General features: G+C 24.4%; 1 protein-coding gene across 4 annotated transcripts in view; it reads right to left on the bottom strand.

The window, feature by feature from the left end:
* The window catches only part of LOC136092465 (E3 ubiquitin-protein ligase rnf213-alpha-like), a 52043-nt gene extending 34410 nt beyond the window's left edge, over positions 1-17633 (bottom strand). Inside the window, exons 1-8 of one of the 4 annotated variants that reach the window (XM_065820730.1) lie at positions 17298-17633; positions 13462-13640; positions 13125-13361; positions 8999-9171; positions 8550-8658; positions 8102-8199; positions 5840-6079; positions 5385-5496 (exon numbers count right to left, since the gene is read on the bottom strand). In XM_065820730.1, coding sequence (XP_065676802.1) covers positions 5385-5496; positions 5840-6079; positions 8102-8199; positions 8550-8658; positions 8999-9171; positions 13125-13361; positions 13462-13581 — 1089 coding nt within the window. In that variant the 5' untranslated portion in view covers positions 13582-13640; positions 17298-17633. Of the gene's footprint in view, positions 1-5384; positions 5497-5839; positions 6080-8101; positions 8200-8549; positions 8659-8998; positions 9172-9508; positions 9573-13124; positions 13362-13461; positions 13641-17297 lie in introns of those variants that run through there. The other 3 variants (XM_065820731.1, XM_065820734.1, XM_065820733.1) reach the window with 3 other exon arrangements.
* Positions 17634-24696: the final 7063 nt, after the last annotated feature.

Below are 24696 nucleotides of genomic sequence, written 5' to 3'. Positions count from 1 at the left end.
TGTACTGAAGTCCTAAGAATTCCCTATTTCAGTATGACGCCAGATTTCTTAGCTAAGTGCTAATTTATATGTATGTATGTATGTATGTATGTGTGTCTGTATGTCTGTATGTATGTAGAGTTGCAACTCAAAAAAAACATGCGCGTTTTTTTTATAAAAAACACGTTTTTTTTGCAAAAAAAACAGGCCTGTCCTAAAAACATGTTTTTAATGGTTTTTTTTGTTATTTTTAGGTGTCCATTAAATTTTATATATTAATTATCCTTTAAAAAGTTACAGTGTCAGTAAACCTTCAAAATATTCATGTTTTTTATTAAATGTAATGTATTTTACCCTATATAATATTTCTTACAAATTAATAGAGTTGCAACCCAAAAAAAACGGTTTTTTCTTCTTAAAAACTGTTTTTTATAGCTTTTTTTATTTTTTATTTTTTTAGTATTTATTAAATTTAAGATATTAATAATACTTGAAACAGTTTCAGAGGCATTAAACCTTCAAAATATGAATGTTTTCTATTAAATAAAATGCATATTTAAAAAAAAAACAGTATTAAATATTAAAAAAAAAATTAAGTAATTTTTTCATATATCTCAAAAAAACTATACTAGTAGCTACTAGTTAATTGTAAGTATAACACTACTGAATGAATGAAATAAAAATGTTATTTCAGCAGTGTTATTTTATTCATAAAAATGAATGAAATATCACTGCATTGCAAAATACAAAAATGAACCAACAGTTATATAAAATTTTAATGTTTAATTTAATTTTGTTTATTACTTTAGTAAAATTTTAATAGTTTATTTCTTTATTTTATATTTTTCAATTTTAAACAGAGTTTAAAATTGAAATTTTAACTAGTTTTAATTATTGGAATTTAAAATTGAAATAGTTTGGTTTATTTTGAAGATTTAATTTTGTTTTTTATAAGTTTTTTTATCTTGGATTCATTTGAGTTTAGAAAATTTAAATCATTTTTTTCAAATGTTTATTTAAATTGCAATTAGATAGCTAAAATTTTATTTATTCAAAAAGTATTCAAGTAAATAAAAATAACACAATAACTAAGTTTGTATAACTAATGATAAAAACTTAATATTAAACAATTTTAAAAATATTGTTTATATTTCTTTAAAAAAAAAAAAATCTAAAAAAAAAAAGCCAGGCAGAAAGAAATGTTTTGTAGCTACATTGTTCAATGAGGCACCTTTAGAATCTGGAGGTTCTAAAATTCAACAAGTTATATGCAAATTTTGCAGCTTAAAGCTATCAAAAAATGGCACTCGAATGACCAAGCACATTGCAAAATGTATGAAATGTGGAGATCAAATAAAAAACAAATATTTGAACGATATGCCTTTTAAACAAAAGAAAGTTCAAACTGAACTAATGATGGAAGAAGATATTCCTGAAAGCTTACCTATTCAATGTATGGAAAAAAAGGAAAAAATATGTTTATCATCTGCTATATTGCAAATTCCAATTGAGTCCTTCTTTCGAACCCCAAGCTGTTGTGGAAACCAAAGTAGGTCTACAACCCCTAAGTTTGGAGACTGTAAGCCGAATAAAACCAATTCAGATAAGCCTCCCTTGAAACGATTGCATTCTTCAACAAGAGTTCCATTCACACCTCAGAAAAATAAAATTGCATCCTACATTTTTTCGGACAAAATGACTAATGAACAAATAGTAAGAATTATATTTAGAATAATTAATACTTTCAAATATTTAGCAAACTTTATTTAGTACATAAGAAATTTTTGTAATAACAATTTTTGTAAATTTCATGTTTTTACAGGATGAATCGCAAATGGATTTAGCACGCCCTGTCTATGGTACTGGGTGCTCATTAAGAGTTTTTGAAAATAAACTATGGAAAGACAGGTTTGCAAAATTGAGACCTGCATTTAAATTACCTAACCGTGATATGTTGTCTAATTCCCTACTTGAAAGGGTTTATAATGAAACCTCAACTACCGTTAAAGAACTTGTAGGAACTGCTTTAAGTGTAGCAATTTTGTGTGATGGGTGGAGCAATATCAGGCAAGGAAAATATGATTTAAAATAGTAGGGCTATTTATCTACGTTCTGATTTGTGCACTAGTATAGGAGTATCCAATACCTAGATACTTTTAAACGTTATATAACAAAATTATGTAACAATGTAAGCTACACATATATAATTTAGGTGCATTCTAACTTCATGTGTATAATTCATAAATAATAAAAATCAGTAATAAAGATAGATTTTACTATTTACAGGAATGAAGGAATCATTAATTTTGTTGTAACGGTACCTCAACCTATATTTTGAACCAGCATAGAAACAGGTAGTCTTTTTAGATTAATTTTAGTTATCATGTCTTCAGAATTGTCAGATAGCAAGTTTTATTTTATATTCTCCAAAGTTGTAAAGTTTTTCAAAAATATTTAAATTTTTATAGTTTATTATAATTATTAAACGTATAACTCTTTATTTAGGCGCAGAAAGTCATACTGGCGAATATATGGCAAATATAGTTAAAAAAATAATATGCGATGTTGGACCTATGAAAGTTCTTGGTGTTTGTACTGATAATGCAGCCAATATGAAAAAAGCATGGCAACTAATAGTTACTGAATTTCCTCACATATATCCTTATGGATGCCTGGCACATACAATGTAATTTAATTTTTACTGATACGAGTAACTTGAAATCAATAGCAGATCCCCAAAGAAATTGCACAATGGTGGTAAAAGGGATAAAGAACTCTCAAATTTTATCAGCTTTGTTAAAACAACATCAGCAGAAATCAGGACAAATCATTCAACAATCACTAAAGCTTCCAGTAACAACTAGGTTTATTAAAAATTATTTTATAATAAAATTAAACATAAAAACATAAAAAATAAAACATAAAAAGTATTATTATAAATTTTTAAAAAGTTTATATTACATTATAAATCATAATACTTAGTATGGAAATAACATTAGGCAAATAAATATTTAATTATAAATAAATATATTCTTCAGATGGGCTTCAATTATACATTGTATGGAAAGTCTTCATAACAACAGATTAGCACTACGGGGATTAGCTATTGACGATGAAGCAAAATCTCTTGCTAAGCCTATTCAAAGCCTATTGTTGTCAGAAGTGTTCTGGGATAAAGTGGATGGGTTTATCAAGTTATTAAAACCAATAGCCATAGCAATTGCAGCAGTTGAAGGAGATAAATTAAGTCTCTCCATTGTTGCAAAAACATTTTCAGATTTAGAAAAGTCTTTTCAGGACAATATCCTTTGCAGTCCAATTCTAAAAGGCGAGGAAAATGCTATGATGGAAATAATTGCCAAAAGAAGGAAATTTCACATTCAAAACACTCATCTTGCTGCAAATTTAGTGGATCCACGTTATAAAGGATGTCATATCTCTGGAGATGAAATGGTGAGTATTTTCAGAATTTAATCCTCATTTAAATTAATTGAAAAAAAAGGAAATTATATTTAAAATGAATTAAGATGCCTTATTTAAAACATCTTCTTTAGATTGATGCCATTGAAACGCTACATAAATTAGGAAAAATGGATTCTTCTATTAAAGAATGTGATGACAAAATTTTGGGTGAGATAGCTGATTATAGATCAAATGAAGGACTTTTTGCAAAACCTTTTATATGGGCTTCAGTAAAACATTCATCTCCTGTAAGTTGGTGGAAGGGAATATGTTGTTCTTGTGCTCCAATACTATCAAATATTGCAAGTAAAATTTTATTACTTCCACCAACAAGTGCTGCAGTCGAAAGATCATTTAGTAGGCAATCTTGGATCCACAATCAAAAACGGAATAGATTGACAAATGACAGAGCTTCAAAATTAGTACTTATATCACATAATTTACAACTCAAAAATCTAAAATGTAATGCAGAATCATCAACAAGTCAAAGAATTTTTTCTGGACAATGGTACTTCACAGAGTTTAGAGTCAGAGGTATCAAGTGACTCTGAAGAATACGGATTTGACTTTACAAAAGAAGACCTTAATGAACAAGAAAGCCAGAATACAGAGTCTTTTGTTAATTAAAAATAAATTTTTCAAGTGATGTACTATATATTTATCATATATCATGTTACTATTATATATTGTATTACATTTATAATAAAAATAGAAATTAAATAAAAGTAAATAATTTTTTTTAATCTAAAAAAACAAAAAAAACTATAAAAAACAAAAAAAACACAAAAAAAAACATGTTTTTTTTGCAAAAAAAACACAATTAAAAAAAAACGGTTTTTTTTGCAACTCTATATGTATGTATGTATGTATGTATGTATGTATGTATGTATGTATGTATGTATGTATGTATGTATGTATGTATGTATATATGTATGTATGTATATATATATAATTAAATGAAAAAAAATATGATTTTAATAAAATATATGGCTGAATGATTGCCGAATGGCAACTTAAAGTACCTTAAAAAAAGTCGTATTTTTTTCATTTAAATATTTTAATATACTTTGATCTATTTTATAAATATCGATCACTCTTAAACCGATGAAGACACGAAACTTATCTAACAGAATACAACACAACTCTCTCTCTCTCTCTCTCTCTCTCTCTCTCTCTCTCTCTCTCTCTCTCTCTCTCTCTCTATATATATATATATATATATATATATATATATATATATATATATATATATATATATATATATATATATATATATATATATATATATATGTACATGTATATATATATATTTGTGCTTATATATACACATATGTGTAACATTTATAAATATGTATATATAACTATATATATACATATACAGTGAAAAATTTAGGTTACATCTAGTGACATTTAATACTTATAACTTATCTAAAAAATGATTTTGAACTATTGTATAAAACTCTTATGGTATGGTTTAGAAGATTGCCAGTGTAGCTCAAAAAACAAAATATTGTATACTATTAAACTAATTAAACTAATATAAATCAAATAAATAATCAAATCAAACTATTATATCAAAACTACTAATAGTACTAATCAAATCTTAAGAAAACTAATAAAACAATTTGCTAGGTCAGTGATGAAAAGCTAGTCGATGTTAGTCATATTACTGTGACACAAAAATTAGATGGTGAATATATATGTATATTCATATTATTTATGCAGCCAAAAAGTTATTCACCATGTAGCTTTTGTGTAACAGTAACAAGAGATGAATGAAACCATGTCCAACTCATTACACACTGCTCAATTAGACACCGCTTGCCCAAAATGCCCTAAATACTCCTAAAGACCTTTAGGGTTTCTTTTTTTCTACTTTTAGATATCTACACCACAGAAACATAATTGATAATATATTTTGTATATTATATTAAAAAACCAACCTCCATGCAATATATAAAAAGTTTTGCAACTTCAAGAAGCTGACTTTGATCTGTATGTGAAAATAGCATAGCTAAATGGTGACTGAGATATTTTTGGACCTCATTGTAACTCCTAAAAAAAGAAAAATGTTTTAGGAAAACATCTGATAGCCTGGGTAGAAAAATCTGGAGGAGGATACATTTTTATAGTTGCTAAAATTAATCAAAACTACTTTTGTTCTGAGGCTAAAGGAATAAAAGAATGTTGACTGTAAATAATAAATTATAAATACAAAAAACAAATTGGAAATTGGAATAACAAATATATATGACATTTTTGAGGCTGATAAACAGTTTTATTATTTCTTGAATTTGCAATCAGTTTTATGTTTTATTTAACTTTTAATTATTCATATCAGTTAACAACAGCATAACTTAATCATAAAACTGAACACATTAAACATAAAAAAACAAACCTTTGTAGAAGTTGTTGGAGTAAAAATGAACGAATAACAGGAGTTGGATCAAGTGCATAATCTGGTATTGGTGAAAATACTTTAGTGGTTTCGGAAGAAAAAACATAATTCAGAATATTTTCAATGACATTTGTATCCACTCTATCAAAATCTTTTCTTGAAAAGCAAAACTCAGCAACAACCTCAGCATAAAATGAAATGCATCGCTTCTTGAATTCTTCTTTTTCAAAAACCGTTTGTCTAAGAAAAAGAAAAAAAAAGGTAAACACTTTTTTTTTCTGAAAACGGAAATTTCCAACAGAACAGCAATATGGGGGATTTTATATATAAATAAAATGACAGATCTACTGTTGCCGAACTGACAACAATTTGTACTTTTTTTCAATACAATTAAAAATATTTTCTGTGAAAATAGTTTCTGCAGCTTCTTTAGTTGGGATAGATCTGAAACTTCAACAGCCCTAAACTCAAGTGTTGGCTTTTAATGAATATTAATATTTATAAACCTATAAGTTTTTCAAAGATTTAACAATCCTATATTTCTTGCCCCAATACACACACATATATAAATGTGTGTGTGTATATATATATGCGTGTGTGTGTGTATATATATCAGGGCTTGTGATGAAGCGAGCGCGATCGCGCTCCGCTCGTAAAACGCGCCCGTAAACGGTATTTTCAAACGTTCTAGGCGCGATAAACAACGCTCGTTCAGCTAATAACGAGCGTATAAAATAACGCTCGTCCAATAGTTCAAGATTATTTTTTTATTTTCATAAAATATTTAAAAAAGATTTTTATTAAAGATATTCTGTTATCAAACAACTGATATAAAATATAAAAAGCACAACGTCGTTCTCTTTTGCACTAACGTAATGAATGAGCAGTTTAAAGTCGTTATCGTCACTAATTTCAATAATGGAATGTGCACGTGGAAACGCAATGTGAATACAAAAATGCGCAAATAAAATAAGAATAGAAAATTAGAAAACCATTAAAAGAAAATTAAAACTGCGGAGTATTTTTAATCTTGTGAAATTATCAAGTAAAATTTATTTGATTTATTGTTTGTAATATTCCACAAATCGTTTATAATAAAAATAAATATTAATAATAGAGTAATTTTTAAAATTAGTTTTTGTTCATGGTATAGATTTTTTATTAACTATTATTGATTTTAACTCAAATTTAAAACGATTCTGTTGTTTAGAATGTTCGCAATTAAAGACATTCGAAAAGAAAACTAAGTAACGATGTCAATATTTATTAAATGAAAAGTTATTATTTTTATTTATTATTACTTCAAATTATTCTTGTGTTATATTTTTAAGATAAAAAAACGTAATTTAAAAAAGAAATTTTAGAAAAAAATTAAATAATTAATTTGAATAAAAAATATCAAGAAATATAAAAACCATTAACCGTTAATTAAGTTTACAGAGTAACATTTTAAAATACATATATCAAAACAACGAAGCAAAACTAAGTCACTAAATTATACTTCAATACTAAATCAATAAGAAGTTGCGTTTTTGTTTGATATTATTTTTTTATAACATAAATAGTTAAAAATAAAATCGCGATCTAACAATATACAATATATAGTTTGGAAGTATAAAAATCTCTTTCGTTGAAGTAGTTTCATAACTGTGATACTAATTCAAACATTTTTTTGACGTAAGAATTATGTAACAAATAAAAAAAGATATAAAAAAAAAAAGCTTTTTATGAGTATCGCCTTTAGCAATTTTCATCATCCCGCTCGCCGACGTTATCTCGAGCGCACATAATCACGCCCGATGAAAACATATTCTAATTTTACGAGCGCGATATAACACGCTTGACGATTTTCTTCATCACAAGCCCTGATATATATATATATATATATATATATATATATATATATATATATATATATATATATATATATATATATATATATATATATATATATATATATATATATTTGCAATCTTCGCTAATAAGATAATACAAAAAATACAATGCATGCAATGAATTAAATCATATTAATCATTATAACATTAACAACAATAAGGTTGCCCAGCAATTAAATCTTGTTAAATACACAAATAGAAATATATTCATTTTGAACATTTTTTTTTTCAAAATGATTTTATTGCTGGGGATGTCTTGTTAATAAATACATTTATATAAACAATAACAGCAATAATAATAACTTATTAACTATTATTATTAAATTACAACTACTACTAAAATAAAACAAAAAAAAAGTTAAATTACATGTTAGAATAATCGATTAAAAGAGATTCTTTAAAAAATTCTTCAACTATATACCATGATTCACAGGTCAGCATATCATTTGGAAGAGTTTCTAACTTCTAAAATTAATAAAACTTTAGAAAATGAATACAATTTTAGTTATGTAATAATAATAAATTTATACATTTTTACTTAAAAAAAAATTAGAAATTAAAATTGTTTTTTTCATGATTTGATAAAAAACTTTAAAAAAACTTTAAAAAAATTTGCTATTTATCCTTTTACACAACAATGAAACAAATGAAAAAACTTAGTTTGAGGTATAAGTGATTTGTAATATAATAGAAGACTGTGCAAAATATAACTTTCAACCGTTAATGCCTCCCCCCTGCTTATTTTGAAAATGACTTAAGCAATAGTGAAATAATGGTGAAGATAGATACATTAATTTAAAAAACAAAAAAACAACCTTCCACAGTGAGATTAACAAATCAATTTGATGATTGCAAAAACTTGTAGAGGTTTGAAACACAACATCTGAAAACTTTTGACAGATTCTAAAACTGCACCAACGAATTCTAAATTACATTAAAAAACAGTTTAAGGTCTGATGTTTTAATTTGAAATATTTTATCAAAACCAATAAAGCAAAATGAAAAAATAAAATATTAATAAAAAACAAAAAATTACTTGAAATAAAAAATATTGGAACTATTAAGTCATTAAAAATATCATTGAGATATGATTCATAAACGTTAAATAATTGAAACATTTTAAAAATTGTGATATTGAAATAAGTCTGAATAATGAGTGTATTGTATGTAATGGATTTCTAACGTTTGTATGTAATATCATATTCAACTTTTTTAAATATAATATTTAATTTATTTTAATATAATATCTAAGCAAAAAACCTACTGTAATTTTTTCACCATTTCTTTTGTTGCATTGCTGCATTTACTTTTGATAACAGACTCACAAACACAATTGATCAACACTTTTGTTTTTCTAATTTCCTCAATGACACCAGGACAGAAGCGTTTAGAAGCAAGATGAGATAGAAAATGATTCATTAAATGAACATCTATATCCTTGAATGTTATAAAGAATAAAAGCTATATGCATACATACATATATAGATAAATACATACATACATACATACATACATACATACATACATACATACATACATACATACATACATACATACATACATACATACATACATACATACATACATACACACACATATATATATATATATATATATATCTATATATCTATACATCTATATATATACATATATATATACACACATCATACATTATACACACTCACACACACACACACACACACACACACACACACACACACACACACACACACACACACACACACATATATATTTCATAATACAAAAACAATACATGTTTTAAACTAGTTTCTATTTCTTTCTTCACATGAAAATCAAAAATTATTCAATCAAATAATCTAAAGAAAATTTGTTTATTAAAAGAAAAAATCATTTATATAAAACAGACAATCAATTACAGAAATTCTCTTTTTATATGATAAGATGCAAAGTTATTTTAAAGTTTATTTTTTATATGCAAAGTGTAATTTTAAAGTTACACTCTTAATTTTAAAGCCACTATCTTCCATATCCTGGTCTTAATTGTATTAGGAATATCATAACTACTGACAAAATAATAAAAAAACAGTTTTGCCAGATATCCAAAAGCAAAAGTCTTCAAATAAAAGATCCACCTGTAATTATAACTAAGATAAATTAACTAACAACTAATTACAACTAACATAAATTACTGTTCCAGTGAGATGTTTTTTCTAGGTCCACTCTTTCTCATAAGAAATAAGTTATCACCAATATTATAACTGTAAGAAATAAAATCTGATAAGTGTATCGGAGTTAGAAGTATTAGGTTTAAAACTTTTTAAGAAATCGGTTTTTCAAGAAATCTTGCTCTAAATTTGTGAGGAGGCCTTGATTTTTTTGTCAGAAAAGGATTTTCATAAGTGGTAAAGCCATCAACAAAATGATTGTAGCAGACTTTAAAATGTTTTGTTCAACAAAGTGTTTTCCTATGATATTAACAGCATGAATCTATTTCTTTGTTTTTCCATCAACAGACAATTTGTTGAAATATAACTTTCCGTTGATATATAATGAAGTAGAAACATAATATTTTTTGATATTTCAAAAAATATTTTTTTAATAAGAAAGTTATCTTTTATTTAAGTTGTTTTAATGGTTCCAAAAGTCATTTTACTTTCTATTATATTATAAATAATGCATCATCGTAAAAATTTACTTTCATTGTGAATTTATTTGCATAATTAGATTTATTTTACTCTGGAATCGGAACTGGAATCTTGAATTTATTGATGGTCAAATATTTCACTTTTTTTATAACGTAAATTTACAGATATTAACAAAAGAACTCTAGCAATTTTCATGCAGCATATAACATTTTATAACGCAACATTTTATAACATATAACATTTTATAACTTTATTAAGAATTTTATAAAATACTTGATAAAGTTATGTTATTTACACGATAAAGAGATAATATCTAAAATGTGCTCTTAATATTTACAAAAAAACTGTTTTTGATTCCATAACTTTCATAAATTTTGATGAAAATCTCTAACAGAGCAACTGATTATATTTGTATAAACTTTGAATGAATGGAATTTTAATTATAATTCATTGTTTCATAACTTAAAAAATTAACTTCACTACCAATAGTACTGATGTTGCTTTTAAACAACAACTTCCAAATTATATATATATATATATATATATATATATATATATATATATATATATATATATATATATATATATATATATATATATATATATATATGTTATAAGGCAATTTAAATAAATGACACTATTGAAATTACTTGCTGCATAAATGACAACAACCATATTTTAAAGAATGTTCTTTAGAAAAAAAGGAAGAACAGTTTTTCAGAGCTCCCAGAGTTGCATATCTAAATAATACCAAACGTTCTTTATTTTGCTTTGGAAATTGAATAAAATTAACTCAATTACTAAATTTAACTAAATTTGCTATTATATCATATCCAAAACCTGAGTAACTGCTAAATAAAAGAACAAAAATTATATCAAAGTGTCGCCATGAAAATAAATTCTTATTAAAAATTTTTACAAACCTCACTAACAACAAACAACTAACAACTAACAATAACTATATTACTCTACTTCATATATCTCTAGTTATCTTAACTCTAAGTTAACTAATAAATTACTCTAGGTTAACTAATAAATTACTCTAAGTTAACTAATAAATTACTCTAGGTTAACTAATAAATTACTCTAAGTTAACTAATAAATTACTCTAGGTTAACTAATAAATTACTCTAGGTTAACTAATAAATTACTCTAGGTTAACTAATAAATTACTCTAGGTTAACTAATAAATTACTCTAGGTTAACTAATAAATTACTCTAGGTTAACTAATAAATTACTCTAGGTTAACTAATAAATTACTCTAGGTTAACTAATAAATTACTCTAGGTTAACTAATAAATTACTCTAGGTTAACTAATAAATTACTCTAGGTTAACTAATAAATTACTCTAGGTTAACTAATAAATTACTCTAGGTTAACTAATAAATTACTCTAGGTTAACTAATAAATTACTCTAGGTTAACTAATAAATTACTCTAGGTTAACTAATAAATTACTCTAGGTTAACTAATAAATTACTCTAGGTTAACTAATAAATTACTCTAGGTTAACTAATAAATTACTCTAGGTTAACTAATAAATTACTCTAGGTTAACTAATAAATTACTCTAGGTTAACTAATAAATTACTCTAGGTTAACTAATAAATTACTCTAGGTTAACTAATAAATTACTCTAGGTTAACTAATAAATTACTCTAGGTTAACTAATAAATTACTCTAGGTTAACTAATAAATTACTCTAGGTTAACTAATAAATTACTCTAGGTTAACTAATAAATTACTCTAGGTTAACTAATAAATTACTCTAGGTTAACTAATAAATTACTCTCATATATAGCTATTTTAATATATTTCATAATATTATTTATATTTTTATACCAATTTTTTATTTTTTTTCAATTATATATATAATGCACATTATCACATAAACAAATATTTTAAAAAAGCATTAATTTTTAAATTAATTTAATTATTAAATTTTAAATTATTAATTAAACTATTTCACAATTATAAACTAACTAAAATCAAATTAGTAATAACGTTTATCTAACTACTAAACAATTTCCAACCCGTAACATTTTAAAACACAAATATAAATTGTTACTAACCATCTACTAAACAAATTAAAAATTAAAAATGAAAACTAAAAAAAAAGAAGAAAGTAATGTTTTGAAAAACTATTTTTTTTAAATGGGTTTAACTCCTCAAGAACAATTAGGGGTCTTTACAGAGGAGTCAAGAGAGGTCTCTACAGAGGAATCAAACGGGGTCTCCATGAAGGAGACTTTTCCCATTTATTTTAATTACTAAACTTCTCTCTTAAACCAATAACTCCAAAACAGAAACTAAAATTAAATGAATTAAATTATTAAACTATTGATAAATTAAGTGCAAGTGCAATTATTAGAACACTTAAAAACAATCAAAAAGTTCAAGTTTGAAACCCACCCTACACCACTAGAAGTGCCGCGATCAACCTCCGCACAGCAGCTTTATTTAAAAAAAAATTGCACTTTAGAGTTTAGGGATGAAAGAGAGTTGCAAATAGAAAAAATTGAGTAGGGGAGGTAAAATAAATTTAAACAAAATAACTGCTGTGCAAAGAAACACGTTTGCTGTGGTATAATCAGGAACATGATGGGGATTGAATCTGGCTCTACTCTCTTTCCGAAGCAAAAGCTCTACCATTTCTACGTTTAACAACAAAACAATAAACAGGAAAAAGTTTCCAATTAACTTATTATAGAACTATTGTAGAACTCTTGTAAAATTGTTATTGTAAAAAAGAAAAAATCTTACAATTTCTGATTCTTGACCTAATCTGGCTTCTTTCAATTTTGGTTGAAGGATAAGCATCAAAGAAATACTTTTGAGTCTTTCTTCAAATATTTTAGTGTTCAAAGCAATGTGTATAGAGACTATATCACAGTTAGTGTTGTTAATTATATCATTGAGTTTTATACCACAAGCATTAAAGTATTTATTTCTTGAAATAATTACAGAATTCGTAAATGAAATCAAACCATATGCCAAGAACTAAATATTTTTTAAAGTTAATAAATAATAAAAAAAAGGCATTTTATAAACATTAAGCCAATAATGTTCTTAAAATTATAAAGAAATATAAAAAAATAACTTTGTAAGAGTGTAGGCCTTGCTCAGGACTTTGCAAATGATCAGGATATTTTATTCGCAGTATGTCAAATAAATAACTATCTACTTCCATAGTTGTCAATTCCATAATCAGACTTGCCATCGGTAATGATCCAATTGTGTCATATATATGTTTATATTCGTGTGTTTCATGTGTTGCATCTTAATTTAAAACCGAAAAATAAAAATATAATAATTTTTAATTATTAGCTAATTATTCTAAATATCAATTATTCAATTTATAACACTGTATTTTGGCGTGAAAAAATAAAAAAAAAAGAAAACAAATAAAGGAGTACTAATTTTATAAAACAACTATAAATCATTGTAAGACAACTATGAACTCATTATAAAAGTATTGCATGTTTGAATTTGAATTTTTTTTTAAACACTAAACATTTATTGTCATTTTTTTAAATATTACCAAGAGATGCCTGGCAAACAAAATTATATAGAAAAAAAAACTAAAAATTGTTTAAAACACTATAAAATAATACAAATTTAATTTCAGGGTTTGAAAATATCTCTTTTCATAACTATTTAGCGTATTGTTCTTTTCACACAAGTTTTTTTTATTGCTTTATTGTTTTTTCCACAAGTTTTTTTACAATTATTAAATTAAATTTTTTTATTTTTTACTTTAACAATTGTTTTAGTTATTATATTTACATTAAAAATTTTCAAACTTATAAAAGAACATATATACTCTTTTTAGTTCACATTTTTAAAATAACAATTTACAAAAATGTTAAGGAAATAAAAATGACCTAAAAGTATTGTACTTTCACTTAGCTTCTGCTATACTGCTTTAATCAACCTTAGAATTGTTTACAAACATTCAAAACAAACAATAGATACTAATGATTCAGAAAATAAGAATGATAATTTAAAAATTGGCTAGTGAAATTTATACAACCAGATGGAAAATAACCATTGTGGATATCTGCCCAAAAAGGTTAATTTGAGACTTAAATGCTACAGTGTGCAAAATTTGATTTTGAAAAGACCATTGATAAAAATTAAAACAACAACATGAAGAATAAAAAAGTATATATATTCCAACTTGCATTGTTACCTTTACTATTGATTCTATTATTTGACATAGTGCTATCTACACTAACATTTATTATCTAGTTAAAGAATTAAACTTATATAGATATAATGGGAGAAATAATTTAGAGCTTTGTCTGTCTAGAGTCAAACAGTTATTTAGTTCTCTGACTGAGTGAACAGTCAATTTGTTAAAAAACTAAATAAAAAATAATAATAAAATCTTCAAGTTGTCCTATTTAAAAACTTTACATGTATATATAAACATCAACATTAAAAATATATATCAATCTAAAAATATACTTTGTACGACTAAATTTTAGTAGTACAAAAACTTATTACTACTAAAATTTAACCATTTTAAAATCGAAAAAATACCATCAAAAACTTAAACTACGTTTTTTTCTCTACATTTTGAATTGCAAGGTACCTATTTTTAGCCATATACTTCCACTAAACCTTAAATCATTCATAACTTTTTATATGTCTAGATTTGGGAACTAAAAATTTATAAGTTTGTTATGTTTTATGAATAGGTACCACAGTTAAAATTTAAAATAAATCTGAGGAATTATCCTGCACTATAAAAAGTAATCGTAAAAACAACTTCACAATAAAAACACTAAAATAATTATTGTTAAAAACAGCCAGATACACCAACTATACAGTTACGACTGCAAAACTAAATAATGAACCAAATTTTTTGTAATGATTACCATATATAATTAAAATAAAAAGTTCATTTTCTACCATGCTTGGTGTATAGAAATATCATTAAAAATTGCATTTTTACAATGGTTTTCAGAAATATTTTAGGAAAATTTTTTAACTAACATTTTTTAAAATCATTTAAAAAAATATGTAGCTTCCTATAAAAATATAATGTCAGATTTGAATTCAGCAAAATTGGGTAAAAACAAGTATCAAAATCAGTGCAAATTTTTGTAGTTTTACAACAAACAAAATTACTGAACAGTTAGTTAATTTCTTTTCAATTTTTTTTAGGTTAAGAAAGGAAACAACAAATTCCATGTTAATAGAAAAAATTCAAAAAAGATTCTTAAGAATATCTGCTGATGTTTCTGAACTTAAGAAAGTTTCCAACAGAGTAATTGATTATTGAATGTTTTTATACAAATTTGCGCTCAGAGAAAAAAGTTTAGGAAAAAAAAATTAAAAAAAGTTATTGGAATTGAATTTGTTTTATAACTTTTGATTATTTCTAATCTTTTAATAAAGTTTTGAGTAGATATTCGCTAATGTAATGTTTTTTTATATTAATAAGAAAATATTACATAAAACTGATTTTCCATGGACAATCAGTTATTTGTGTGATATTTTCTTTAAGGTAAAAACTTTGTAATTGAAAATATTTTTAAAATGTTTAGACATAATTACTTTTAAATAAACTCAATATCTTTAAATGACCAGTATAAGAATTAAAAAGCATATTAAAAAACTGTAAAAAGAGCAACAAAGAACTAAAAATAGTTTTTAAAAATATAAATTTTATATTTTATATAATTTTATATAAATTTTATATTAATTTTATATAAATTTTATATAACTTAAATAATTCCTAATTCTATTCCTATTTTCGTTTTTTGATGCTTATATTCAATTCTATTTCAGTTTTTGTTCTTCAGATAATTCCTAATTTTAGTTTTTATTCACATTAACGAAATCAATTATTTTTACTTCTAATTTTCTTTTTTTTACTTCTAATTCACATTAATGAAAATATCACTGGTACTTATAATATTGATGGCTAGTAAGGTGTTAGTTTTACATTTTGATGGTAAAATTTTAAAGCAATAATGTGCACTCCAACAGTATTTAGACCACTAAAACCATGTTAAACTTTAATACTGTTGCTGAAATGGCTGTAAACAGTAGACTTCTTGACTTATAAGTAGAGAAAAAAAGAAAAAAAGAAAATAATAATTACAAACTTTATGCTTAAATGTCAATAAATCAAAGATCATTAAAAAATCTCTCATGGCCAGATCAAGGCTAAATCAAATAAAAAACTGACAAAAATTAAAAGTGAAAACAAAGTATTTTGTATTTTAAATAATTTTTTGAATAGGCTAATTCTTATTTACAATTCATTTAAATAAGTTGATTTATTTAGAACAATTATCAAGCTAATTATCAATTATTAATTTAAAATCTGTTGAAATCGTTCTAAACCTGTTTTTTTTAATGATTTTAGATATTTATTTTCATAAAAATATTCATTAAAAAAAACGTATTCTAGATCAACAAATTAAAAGTTTAGCTAAGTTTCATTGCTTTATTTTAACATTTATTTGAATAAATCCACTGAATTTACAAAAATGTAAAGCTTTTGTAACATTATTGATATTTATTAATAAACCCACAGGAGTTTATTCAAGAAAACTTTAAACTAAATCTGTGGGAAGCAAAAGAACCTAAGTTTTTTTACGACAAAACACCTTTTACAGTACAAAAACTTATCTAAAATTAAAAATCATCCAGAAAAGAAATTTGCACTTATTTCTTTTGGATTCTTATGTTATATATATATACCGAGAAAAGTGTTTTTCAAAAGAGGCTTTCTAAAATTTTTGTAATCTGCTTCACATAATTTTACCATAAACTTATCCATAAAACTGTCTAAATAAGACATGAAATTTTACCCAATAATTAGAAAATAACCTTTTTAATAATCTTTTTTTGAAACAAAAATATATTTTTGAAAATTTCCAAAATTTCAAAATATGCACAATCAATAAAATTTCAAACCTGGTTGTAAACAATTTTGTAATGCATCATCAATTTCTTTAAAAATTCTATCTGAAAATGGAAACTTGCAACTAAAATATGGATCTAATAACTTATTGGGTGCATTGTTAGAGATAACAGTGAACTTAGAAAATAATTCCAGCCAGAGCTTTGTATATTCTGGTTCATTGTGGAGAATTTCAAGATTACGAAATCTGTCAATACTAGAAACAATGGATAAAATGTTCCATATGATGGTTGATACTTTTGTTCTATTGCTTCATTTTGAATCCAATTTGTAACATAATCAGGATGCCATTTGCTTTCTTCTGCAGCTAAGCCAGTTTCTAACAGCTGAAATACAGTTGTTATAAACATGTATCGAATATCTGAAAAAACACATGAAACATTTCAAATAAGATAACTGTTAATTGTGATACTTCATGACAGATGACCACTTGACTATTTTATGAAATAGATTTAAACTGTGTTTAAATTTACTATTTAAGATATTTATGCAAAGACAGCAAGATAAACTATTAATTAGTATAGTTTGCTACAAAACATTTATAAAAAAATTAAGTAAAATTTTATTTTTTATAATCCTAAAATTTATTTTGTAAGTTTACTTTTGAAAGTAAATTTATAAAATAAATTTAAATACTTAAATAACACATCATTAAATAATTAAATAAGAAAACATTAAACAACACTAATTCCTACAAAAAAGGAATTAAATTATTAAGAAAAAATCAAATAAAAAATGATTCATGGTAGATGGCATTAGAGAGGCTAGCTCTTTAGAGCAGCGCCCATTATTACCCACATTATAGTAATTATAGAAAAGAGAGAGTGAAGGCTGAAAGTTGGCTGCAAGAGCAGTCCCAAATATTTTTGCAATACATTTATGCACCTAATCTAAAAATGAAAGGGCATCATTGGAAGATCCACTCCAGATATGGCAACAGTATTACATACAAAAATGGATTTGAGATTTATAGAGATAAAGAATAGAATACTGAGTAAGATAGTGGCGAGCACAATAAAGAGATGCAACCTTAGCAGATAATAATTTTGCAATGGATTTGATATATGGTTTGCTATGGATATGATATATGATTGAGTTTTATCTGAGTTAAAGTTTACCAGCCACTGAGAGATACATACTGTAGCAGAAGTGAGATCCTTGTCAGGCTCAAATGTCCCCTGCTAGCAGTCAGAGAGTATTAGCTTCTTATCAAGACAAAAATAAATGATAGTATCAACAGTGAATAATTCCACCTTTGATGTGAGAATTTCTGGGAGATCATTAATGTAAATTAAAAAGAGTATAGGGCAAAGGATGAAGAACCCATTAAGTTGCAGGATATGAAGAAAAGTGCTGTCCATCGAGAACAACTTTTATACTATGATTGGCAAGGAAGGATTTAACAATCTTAAAGATATTACATGATGCACACATCTATCTAATGCATGATAAAACCCATCGCTTATTACTGTTAACAAATCAGCAGTAGAACGAGAAGACCAAAATCCATTTTGATGATTAGAAAGTTATTAGATTCAAGAGGAAAGAATAAGGGTTTGTTAATTAAAAGCTAAAAAACAAATGCTGCTTTCCAGCAGACTGGAAAACAAGACTCTGATAAGCACTTGTTAAATAGTTTTGAAAGTATAGACAGCAGCTCCGGAGAACACTTCTGCAAGACTATAACAGGTATGTTGTCCAAGCTGTAGAAGAGTCTAAGCAGGAAATTACTTTACAAACAGAAGCTGGAGTGATACAAATGTCAAGCAATGGATCAACCTGTTTTTCAGCTATACTAGTAGGATATGATTAGTGGAATCAAGCGCTGAGATTGATGAAAAGTTCTTAGCAAACAGTTCAGCTTTGTCTTATGGTGAGGCAACAAAATCTAAACCATGCAAGAGAGGTGGAATAACAGATTTGCCCTTATTATAGACAATGTTAAAGATTTTTAAAAAATCTCTGGCCTAATTTTTGAGATAAAATGAGATTTCATGACCTAAGATAATGGGATTTAGCATTAGACAAAACCTTTTTACAATGGTTTCTAGCAATAGTATCTATAGCAATCTATCTATCTATCTATTTATATTTATCTCTCTCTTTCTCTCTCTCTCTCTCTCTCTCTCTCTCTCTCTCTCTCTCTCTCTCTCTATATATATATATATATATATACACACACACACACACACACACACACACACACACACACACACACACACACACATAAAGAATAGGATGGCTAAAAAAAAAACACTTGAAAAATATCTGCAGCATATATTTATAGTAATTATGTTCTTGTAATATTCTTATAATAACTTATAACAATCTTATAACATATAATATATTTATTATAATATTTATTTATAAATATCATTTTTATATTTATTATAATCTTTTAAATTAAATCTTGGCAAAGAATGATGTGTTTACTCGTAACCTTATTGGTATGTTATCACTATTGCAACCATCCGTCTAAGAATTAGACGTGCAGATAAGATCAATATGTTATGTATTTACTATTTAAGATATTTACATAAAGACAGCAAGATAAACTATTATTTAATATAGTTTGCTCTAAATATTTATAAAAAAATGAAGTTAAATTTCATTTTTTATAATCCTAAAATTTATTTTGTAAATTTATTTTTGAAAGTAAATTCTAATTATTGATATAATTGATTGATAATATTTAATAATTGAAAGTAAAATCTAATTACCATCAGGTTTACTTGTTAAAAGATTTGTTATAATATCAATTCGTTGTGATATTTCTTCAATAGTCATTTGCTTCATTTCACTTAGTCGCCGAATGATCATTTGTACACATCCTAATATTAGTTGAATCATTTTTGGTTTTATATCATCAAGGTTAATTATTTCTTTCAAAGATTTTCCATAATATTTTACAACATAAGGCAAGTTTGAGCTACGTAACTCATCAATATGGCAGCACTCCCAGAATGACAATGAGCTCAATAAGTCTAGGCGTTTAGCTTTATAGTTTAACTGCAGGATAAATAAAACAGATATGTTCTTTAATCTAAACTGTTTTTGTGACTCTTTACAAATGTATTGTGCACATGCAATTAATTTGCTCCTCTCCTGAGCATTATTTGCTTGAATAATAAGAAGCTGTTTTTTATTACATTCAGCATTGCACACAACTCTAAAAATATAATCAAACACAACTTACAGGTTGCTAGTACAATTTAGATATTCATGTGATCAAAACAAATTCATTCTACAATAAATATGGGACAAAATTTTACCATTTATTATCTATTACTGAACTAATGTATGTATAAGTACTAAAATAAAAATATCAAAAAAGTGATTCTGATTGGCTGAAAAAAAACTTCGGAACATGTCTAATGCTTTTTGTTTTAATTAAACAAATTTGCCAAAAAATTAAAAAAATTTGTTTAGCAGATTTTGGTTTGTCTTGAAATTTATTTAATGTTTTCGAAATCAAGCACACTCAGTATTTAATTAAAATAGTATAGTTTTAAGTAAAATATCACATTAATACTTAGATGGTAGTTAAATACCAAAGCATTAGAGCAAAGCGTAAGCAGTTATTTACCTATTATAATAAAAAACTTTTGTCATTGTTGTAAAAAAAAAACAACAACTATCTTATGATAAAAAAAGTTTTTTTTAAGTTATTTTTTTAAAAAATCTTAACTTATATTGTAATTAAAGAAAAAAAAAAATTTATAATTAAATTAAAAAAGAAACAAAAACCCATTAATGGTGGAAAACAAAAACAAGTGAATAGTGCAAGTTTATAAAACTATAACGTTAAAGTAAATAAAACTATCTATATTTAAATTCATAAGGTTTTTTATTATGTACACTAAAATATTTATGAATTTTAAAAGATTATTATAAACAAAATCCAATTGTGTAAAACACTACAGAAAACCATGCAATTAAAAAAAATTTTGTTATCCAATCATTTAGCAACTAACAAAAATTGTAATTATTTTTATATTTTTATTTCAATAATCGCAATCAAAGTACATAATTTACCTTAGACAATCTCTGAATGATTTTTCTGTTTGAAACTGCATAAGAGAAATCATCTTGATTTTGAAATCATTTAATTCGATGTTTAAATTCTCTTTGTCAGTTGGAGATAAAAGTCGTGAAAATGTTGTAACCTGTAAAAGTTATTAGAAGATAAAATAATTAACAAAAATAAAATATCAATATATAATAAATAAATATATGTTAAATATATAATAAATAAATATCAAATTTATTTGTTTATATAAACTATTTATTTAAAACAATAAATACAAAAAATAAAAAAATTTATAAAAAAATTTTTTATTTATTAAAATAATATTTAAAAATAATGAAAAATAAATTATTACAATTTTTTAGACAATTTTAGGATTTATTATGTTAACTTAGTTTAAATGAAATATAAAACCTGTAGTTTAAAAGCAATAAGACTTGTAAAAAATAAAAAACACCTGCATAAATTTGCTATCTATGTTTTCAAGTTCATTGATAAGATAAGCTGCCAGAGAATGATGAAACTGCTCATTAAAGTAAATATTCCAATAATATTCAAAATGATCTTTCAAACTTGTTTTCACAACACGCAATAAAGAATCAGGAGTAGCTAATTTTAATAAAACATGACAACTTTCTTCGAAAATCTAAAGAATGAATCATACTTTTGCAATAAAATTAAAATTTTTAGTAAAAGGGACATAACTTTAAATGTTTCTAAATTTAATTTAAGTAAAAGTAAATCCTTTAAATTTAACCTTATCATGGTCAACCTCATTAACTTTATCATGGTCAACCTCACTATTCCCAACATACTTTTGATAAAGTTTAATTACAATAGAAGCGCAACTATCTTCACTGTATCCAATAAATGAATCCGATGGTTTGAACTCATGTCTAAAAAATAATCTTTGTACAGATGTATAAACTGTTGTTGATATACTATACTATACTTTGCTATCTATCTATCTACCTATATATATATATATATATATATATATATATATATATATATATATATATATATATATATATATATATATATATATACATATATATATGTATATATATACATATATGTATATATATATATATATATATATATATATATATATATATATATGTATATATATAAATATATATATATATATACATATATATATATTTATATATAAATATAAATATATATATATTTATATATACATATATATATATATATTTATATATATACATATATATATATATATAAATATAAATATATATAAATATATACATACATATATATATATATATATATATATATATATATATATATATATATATATATATATATATATATATATATATATATATATATATATATATATATATATATATATATATATATATGTATAAAACGTTGCTAAAACATTTACTTAGATAAAAATTTCTTAAAACTTTGATTTATTATTTCTTAGAACTTCAGTTATACAAAATTTTTCTTTTTGAAAAATATTGCAAAGAGGTTCTAATAAAACTAACGTTTACTACAAATAAATCACAAAATTGTCTTTGCTTGAAAAAACTTCTTTATAAGTTTCATAAATTTTATGTTGTCTACAAACATTTTGCACTGGATCTTAATCTTCCAGCATAGTTTATTTCAATTTTGGCTATATTGATTGGCTAATAACAAGCCATTTTTGTAGTTATTTTTATTGCTTTTGCCTGGTAACTAAACTGGTATTAAAGGCATTTTGCTAAAATGTCTTTAATATTTATTTTGAGTTTTTTTATTGTTAAACCAAGCCTTTGAAATTATAAAAGCAAATTTAAAGAGTAAATTTAGAAATTTAGTAAACAAAAGTTTGTTCTAAATTTACTTTTATATAACACTCTGTAACACCAAAACATGAACAACATAAAACCAAACAGACAAACAAAGCAGCAGCACAAAAAAACAAGTTGAGTATGGTTCTTCCAAGGACATTTGACTTTCAGGGGTTTGAGCTCTGTACTTTGTTTACAAAGAAAGCACTCTACCATTACACAACTACCACATATAGTGCAAAAAATAGGAAACTATAAACTTAATAATTTTATTAAAAATAGTTCATAAAATAACTTATCTTCAATATATGCAACTGACAAAGATATAAAGAGTATAAAAATAAAAAAGCTTTTAAAGATTTAAATAGGTTAATATAAACTATATGAATAATAATTCAACTTTAAATAATTGAAAAAAAAATTAAAAAAATTTGACATAAACAAAGTTAATTTTTACGTGAGCGAGTTTATGCTAGAAAAATCTGAAGCCCATTTTTTAAGCTTTTCAGCAAGTTTTATCTGAGATTTTTCCATTCCATTCAATAGAGTTAAAAAATGTTTCTCAAGTCTATTTATCAAAGGTATAGGAAAGGTGTTGTACACATTTTCTTTATCTGCAATCACTATAAGTCTAAATTTACAGTAAATTAGTTCACTAAGAATATAAAAAAAACAACCTATAATATATATCTTAAAAACCTACATTATATTAAAAAAATGTAACAGGCTTGAAAAATTCCATGAAAATATATAGAAACACAACAGAGTATAGCAAAAGAATTTTTATATAACACAATATTTATGCAATTTACAAAAAACATGAAGAAAAAAAACATCAAGAATCTCACCTAAAATCTTCATGAACTCTGCATTTAACTCTGTGAGTTCCAATGCCTAAATCTACATAGTTTTTTCCTCCAAGTGATACATAATACTAAACATAAAATAACTATTTTTCATTCTCGATACTGCTTTAGGTGACAGTACTACCAACAATAGCATTCAGGATAGCTATTTTGGGTAATCCATTATTACCAATGAAATAAAAAATTAATTGGTAAAAAATTAAATAAATTTGACCAATTAGAGTTTAAATAAAAATTTCGAAAAATTTAAATTATGAAAATTGTTAGAAAACGCTTTTGATGCTATATCTTAAAAAAAAAAGAAGTATAAGCTTGAATAGAAGTTATAACTTAAAAAGAAGTTTAAATAAGATAATGTAAAAACAAAAAAGTAAATTTCATACAAATTTGGTACATTTAAATATATGCATTTTATGGTTTACTGATGAATTATTATTCAATTAAATGTCTACTCCTTTAACAACACACACCTACAACAGTTTCACTAGAAGATAAAAATAACTGTTTAAAAATGTGTGTTAAAAATTTAAGTCTTAAAAAAACAAAAACAGAAACAAAAACAACACAAATATACCTGGTTTAATGTATCATAAAGACTTTCATATAAATTTTCCATGTTTAGCAACACAACTCTAGTGCCAGTCTCCATACATATCTTGACTCTATTTATATCACGACAAACCTTTAAAAG

This window comes from Hydra vulgaris, chromosome 15 (genome assembly GCF_038396675.1).
Source record: "Hydra vulgaris chromosome 15, alternate assembly HydraT2T_AEP".
NCBI classification, from domain to species: Eukaryota; Metazoa; Cnidaria; class Hydrozoa; order Anthoathecata; family Hydridae; genus Hydra; species Hydra vulgaris.
The sequence above is the reverse complement of the archived record's forward strand: the minus strand, read 5'-3'. Positions and strand labels throughout refer to the sequence as shown.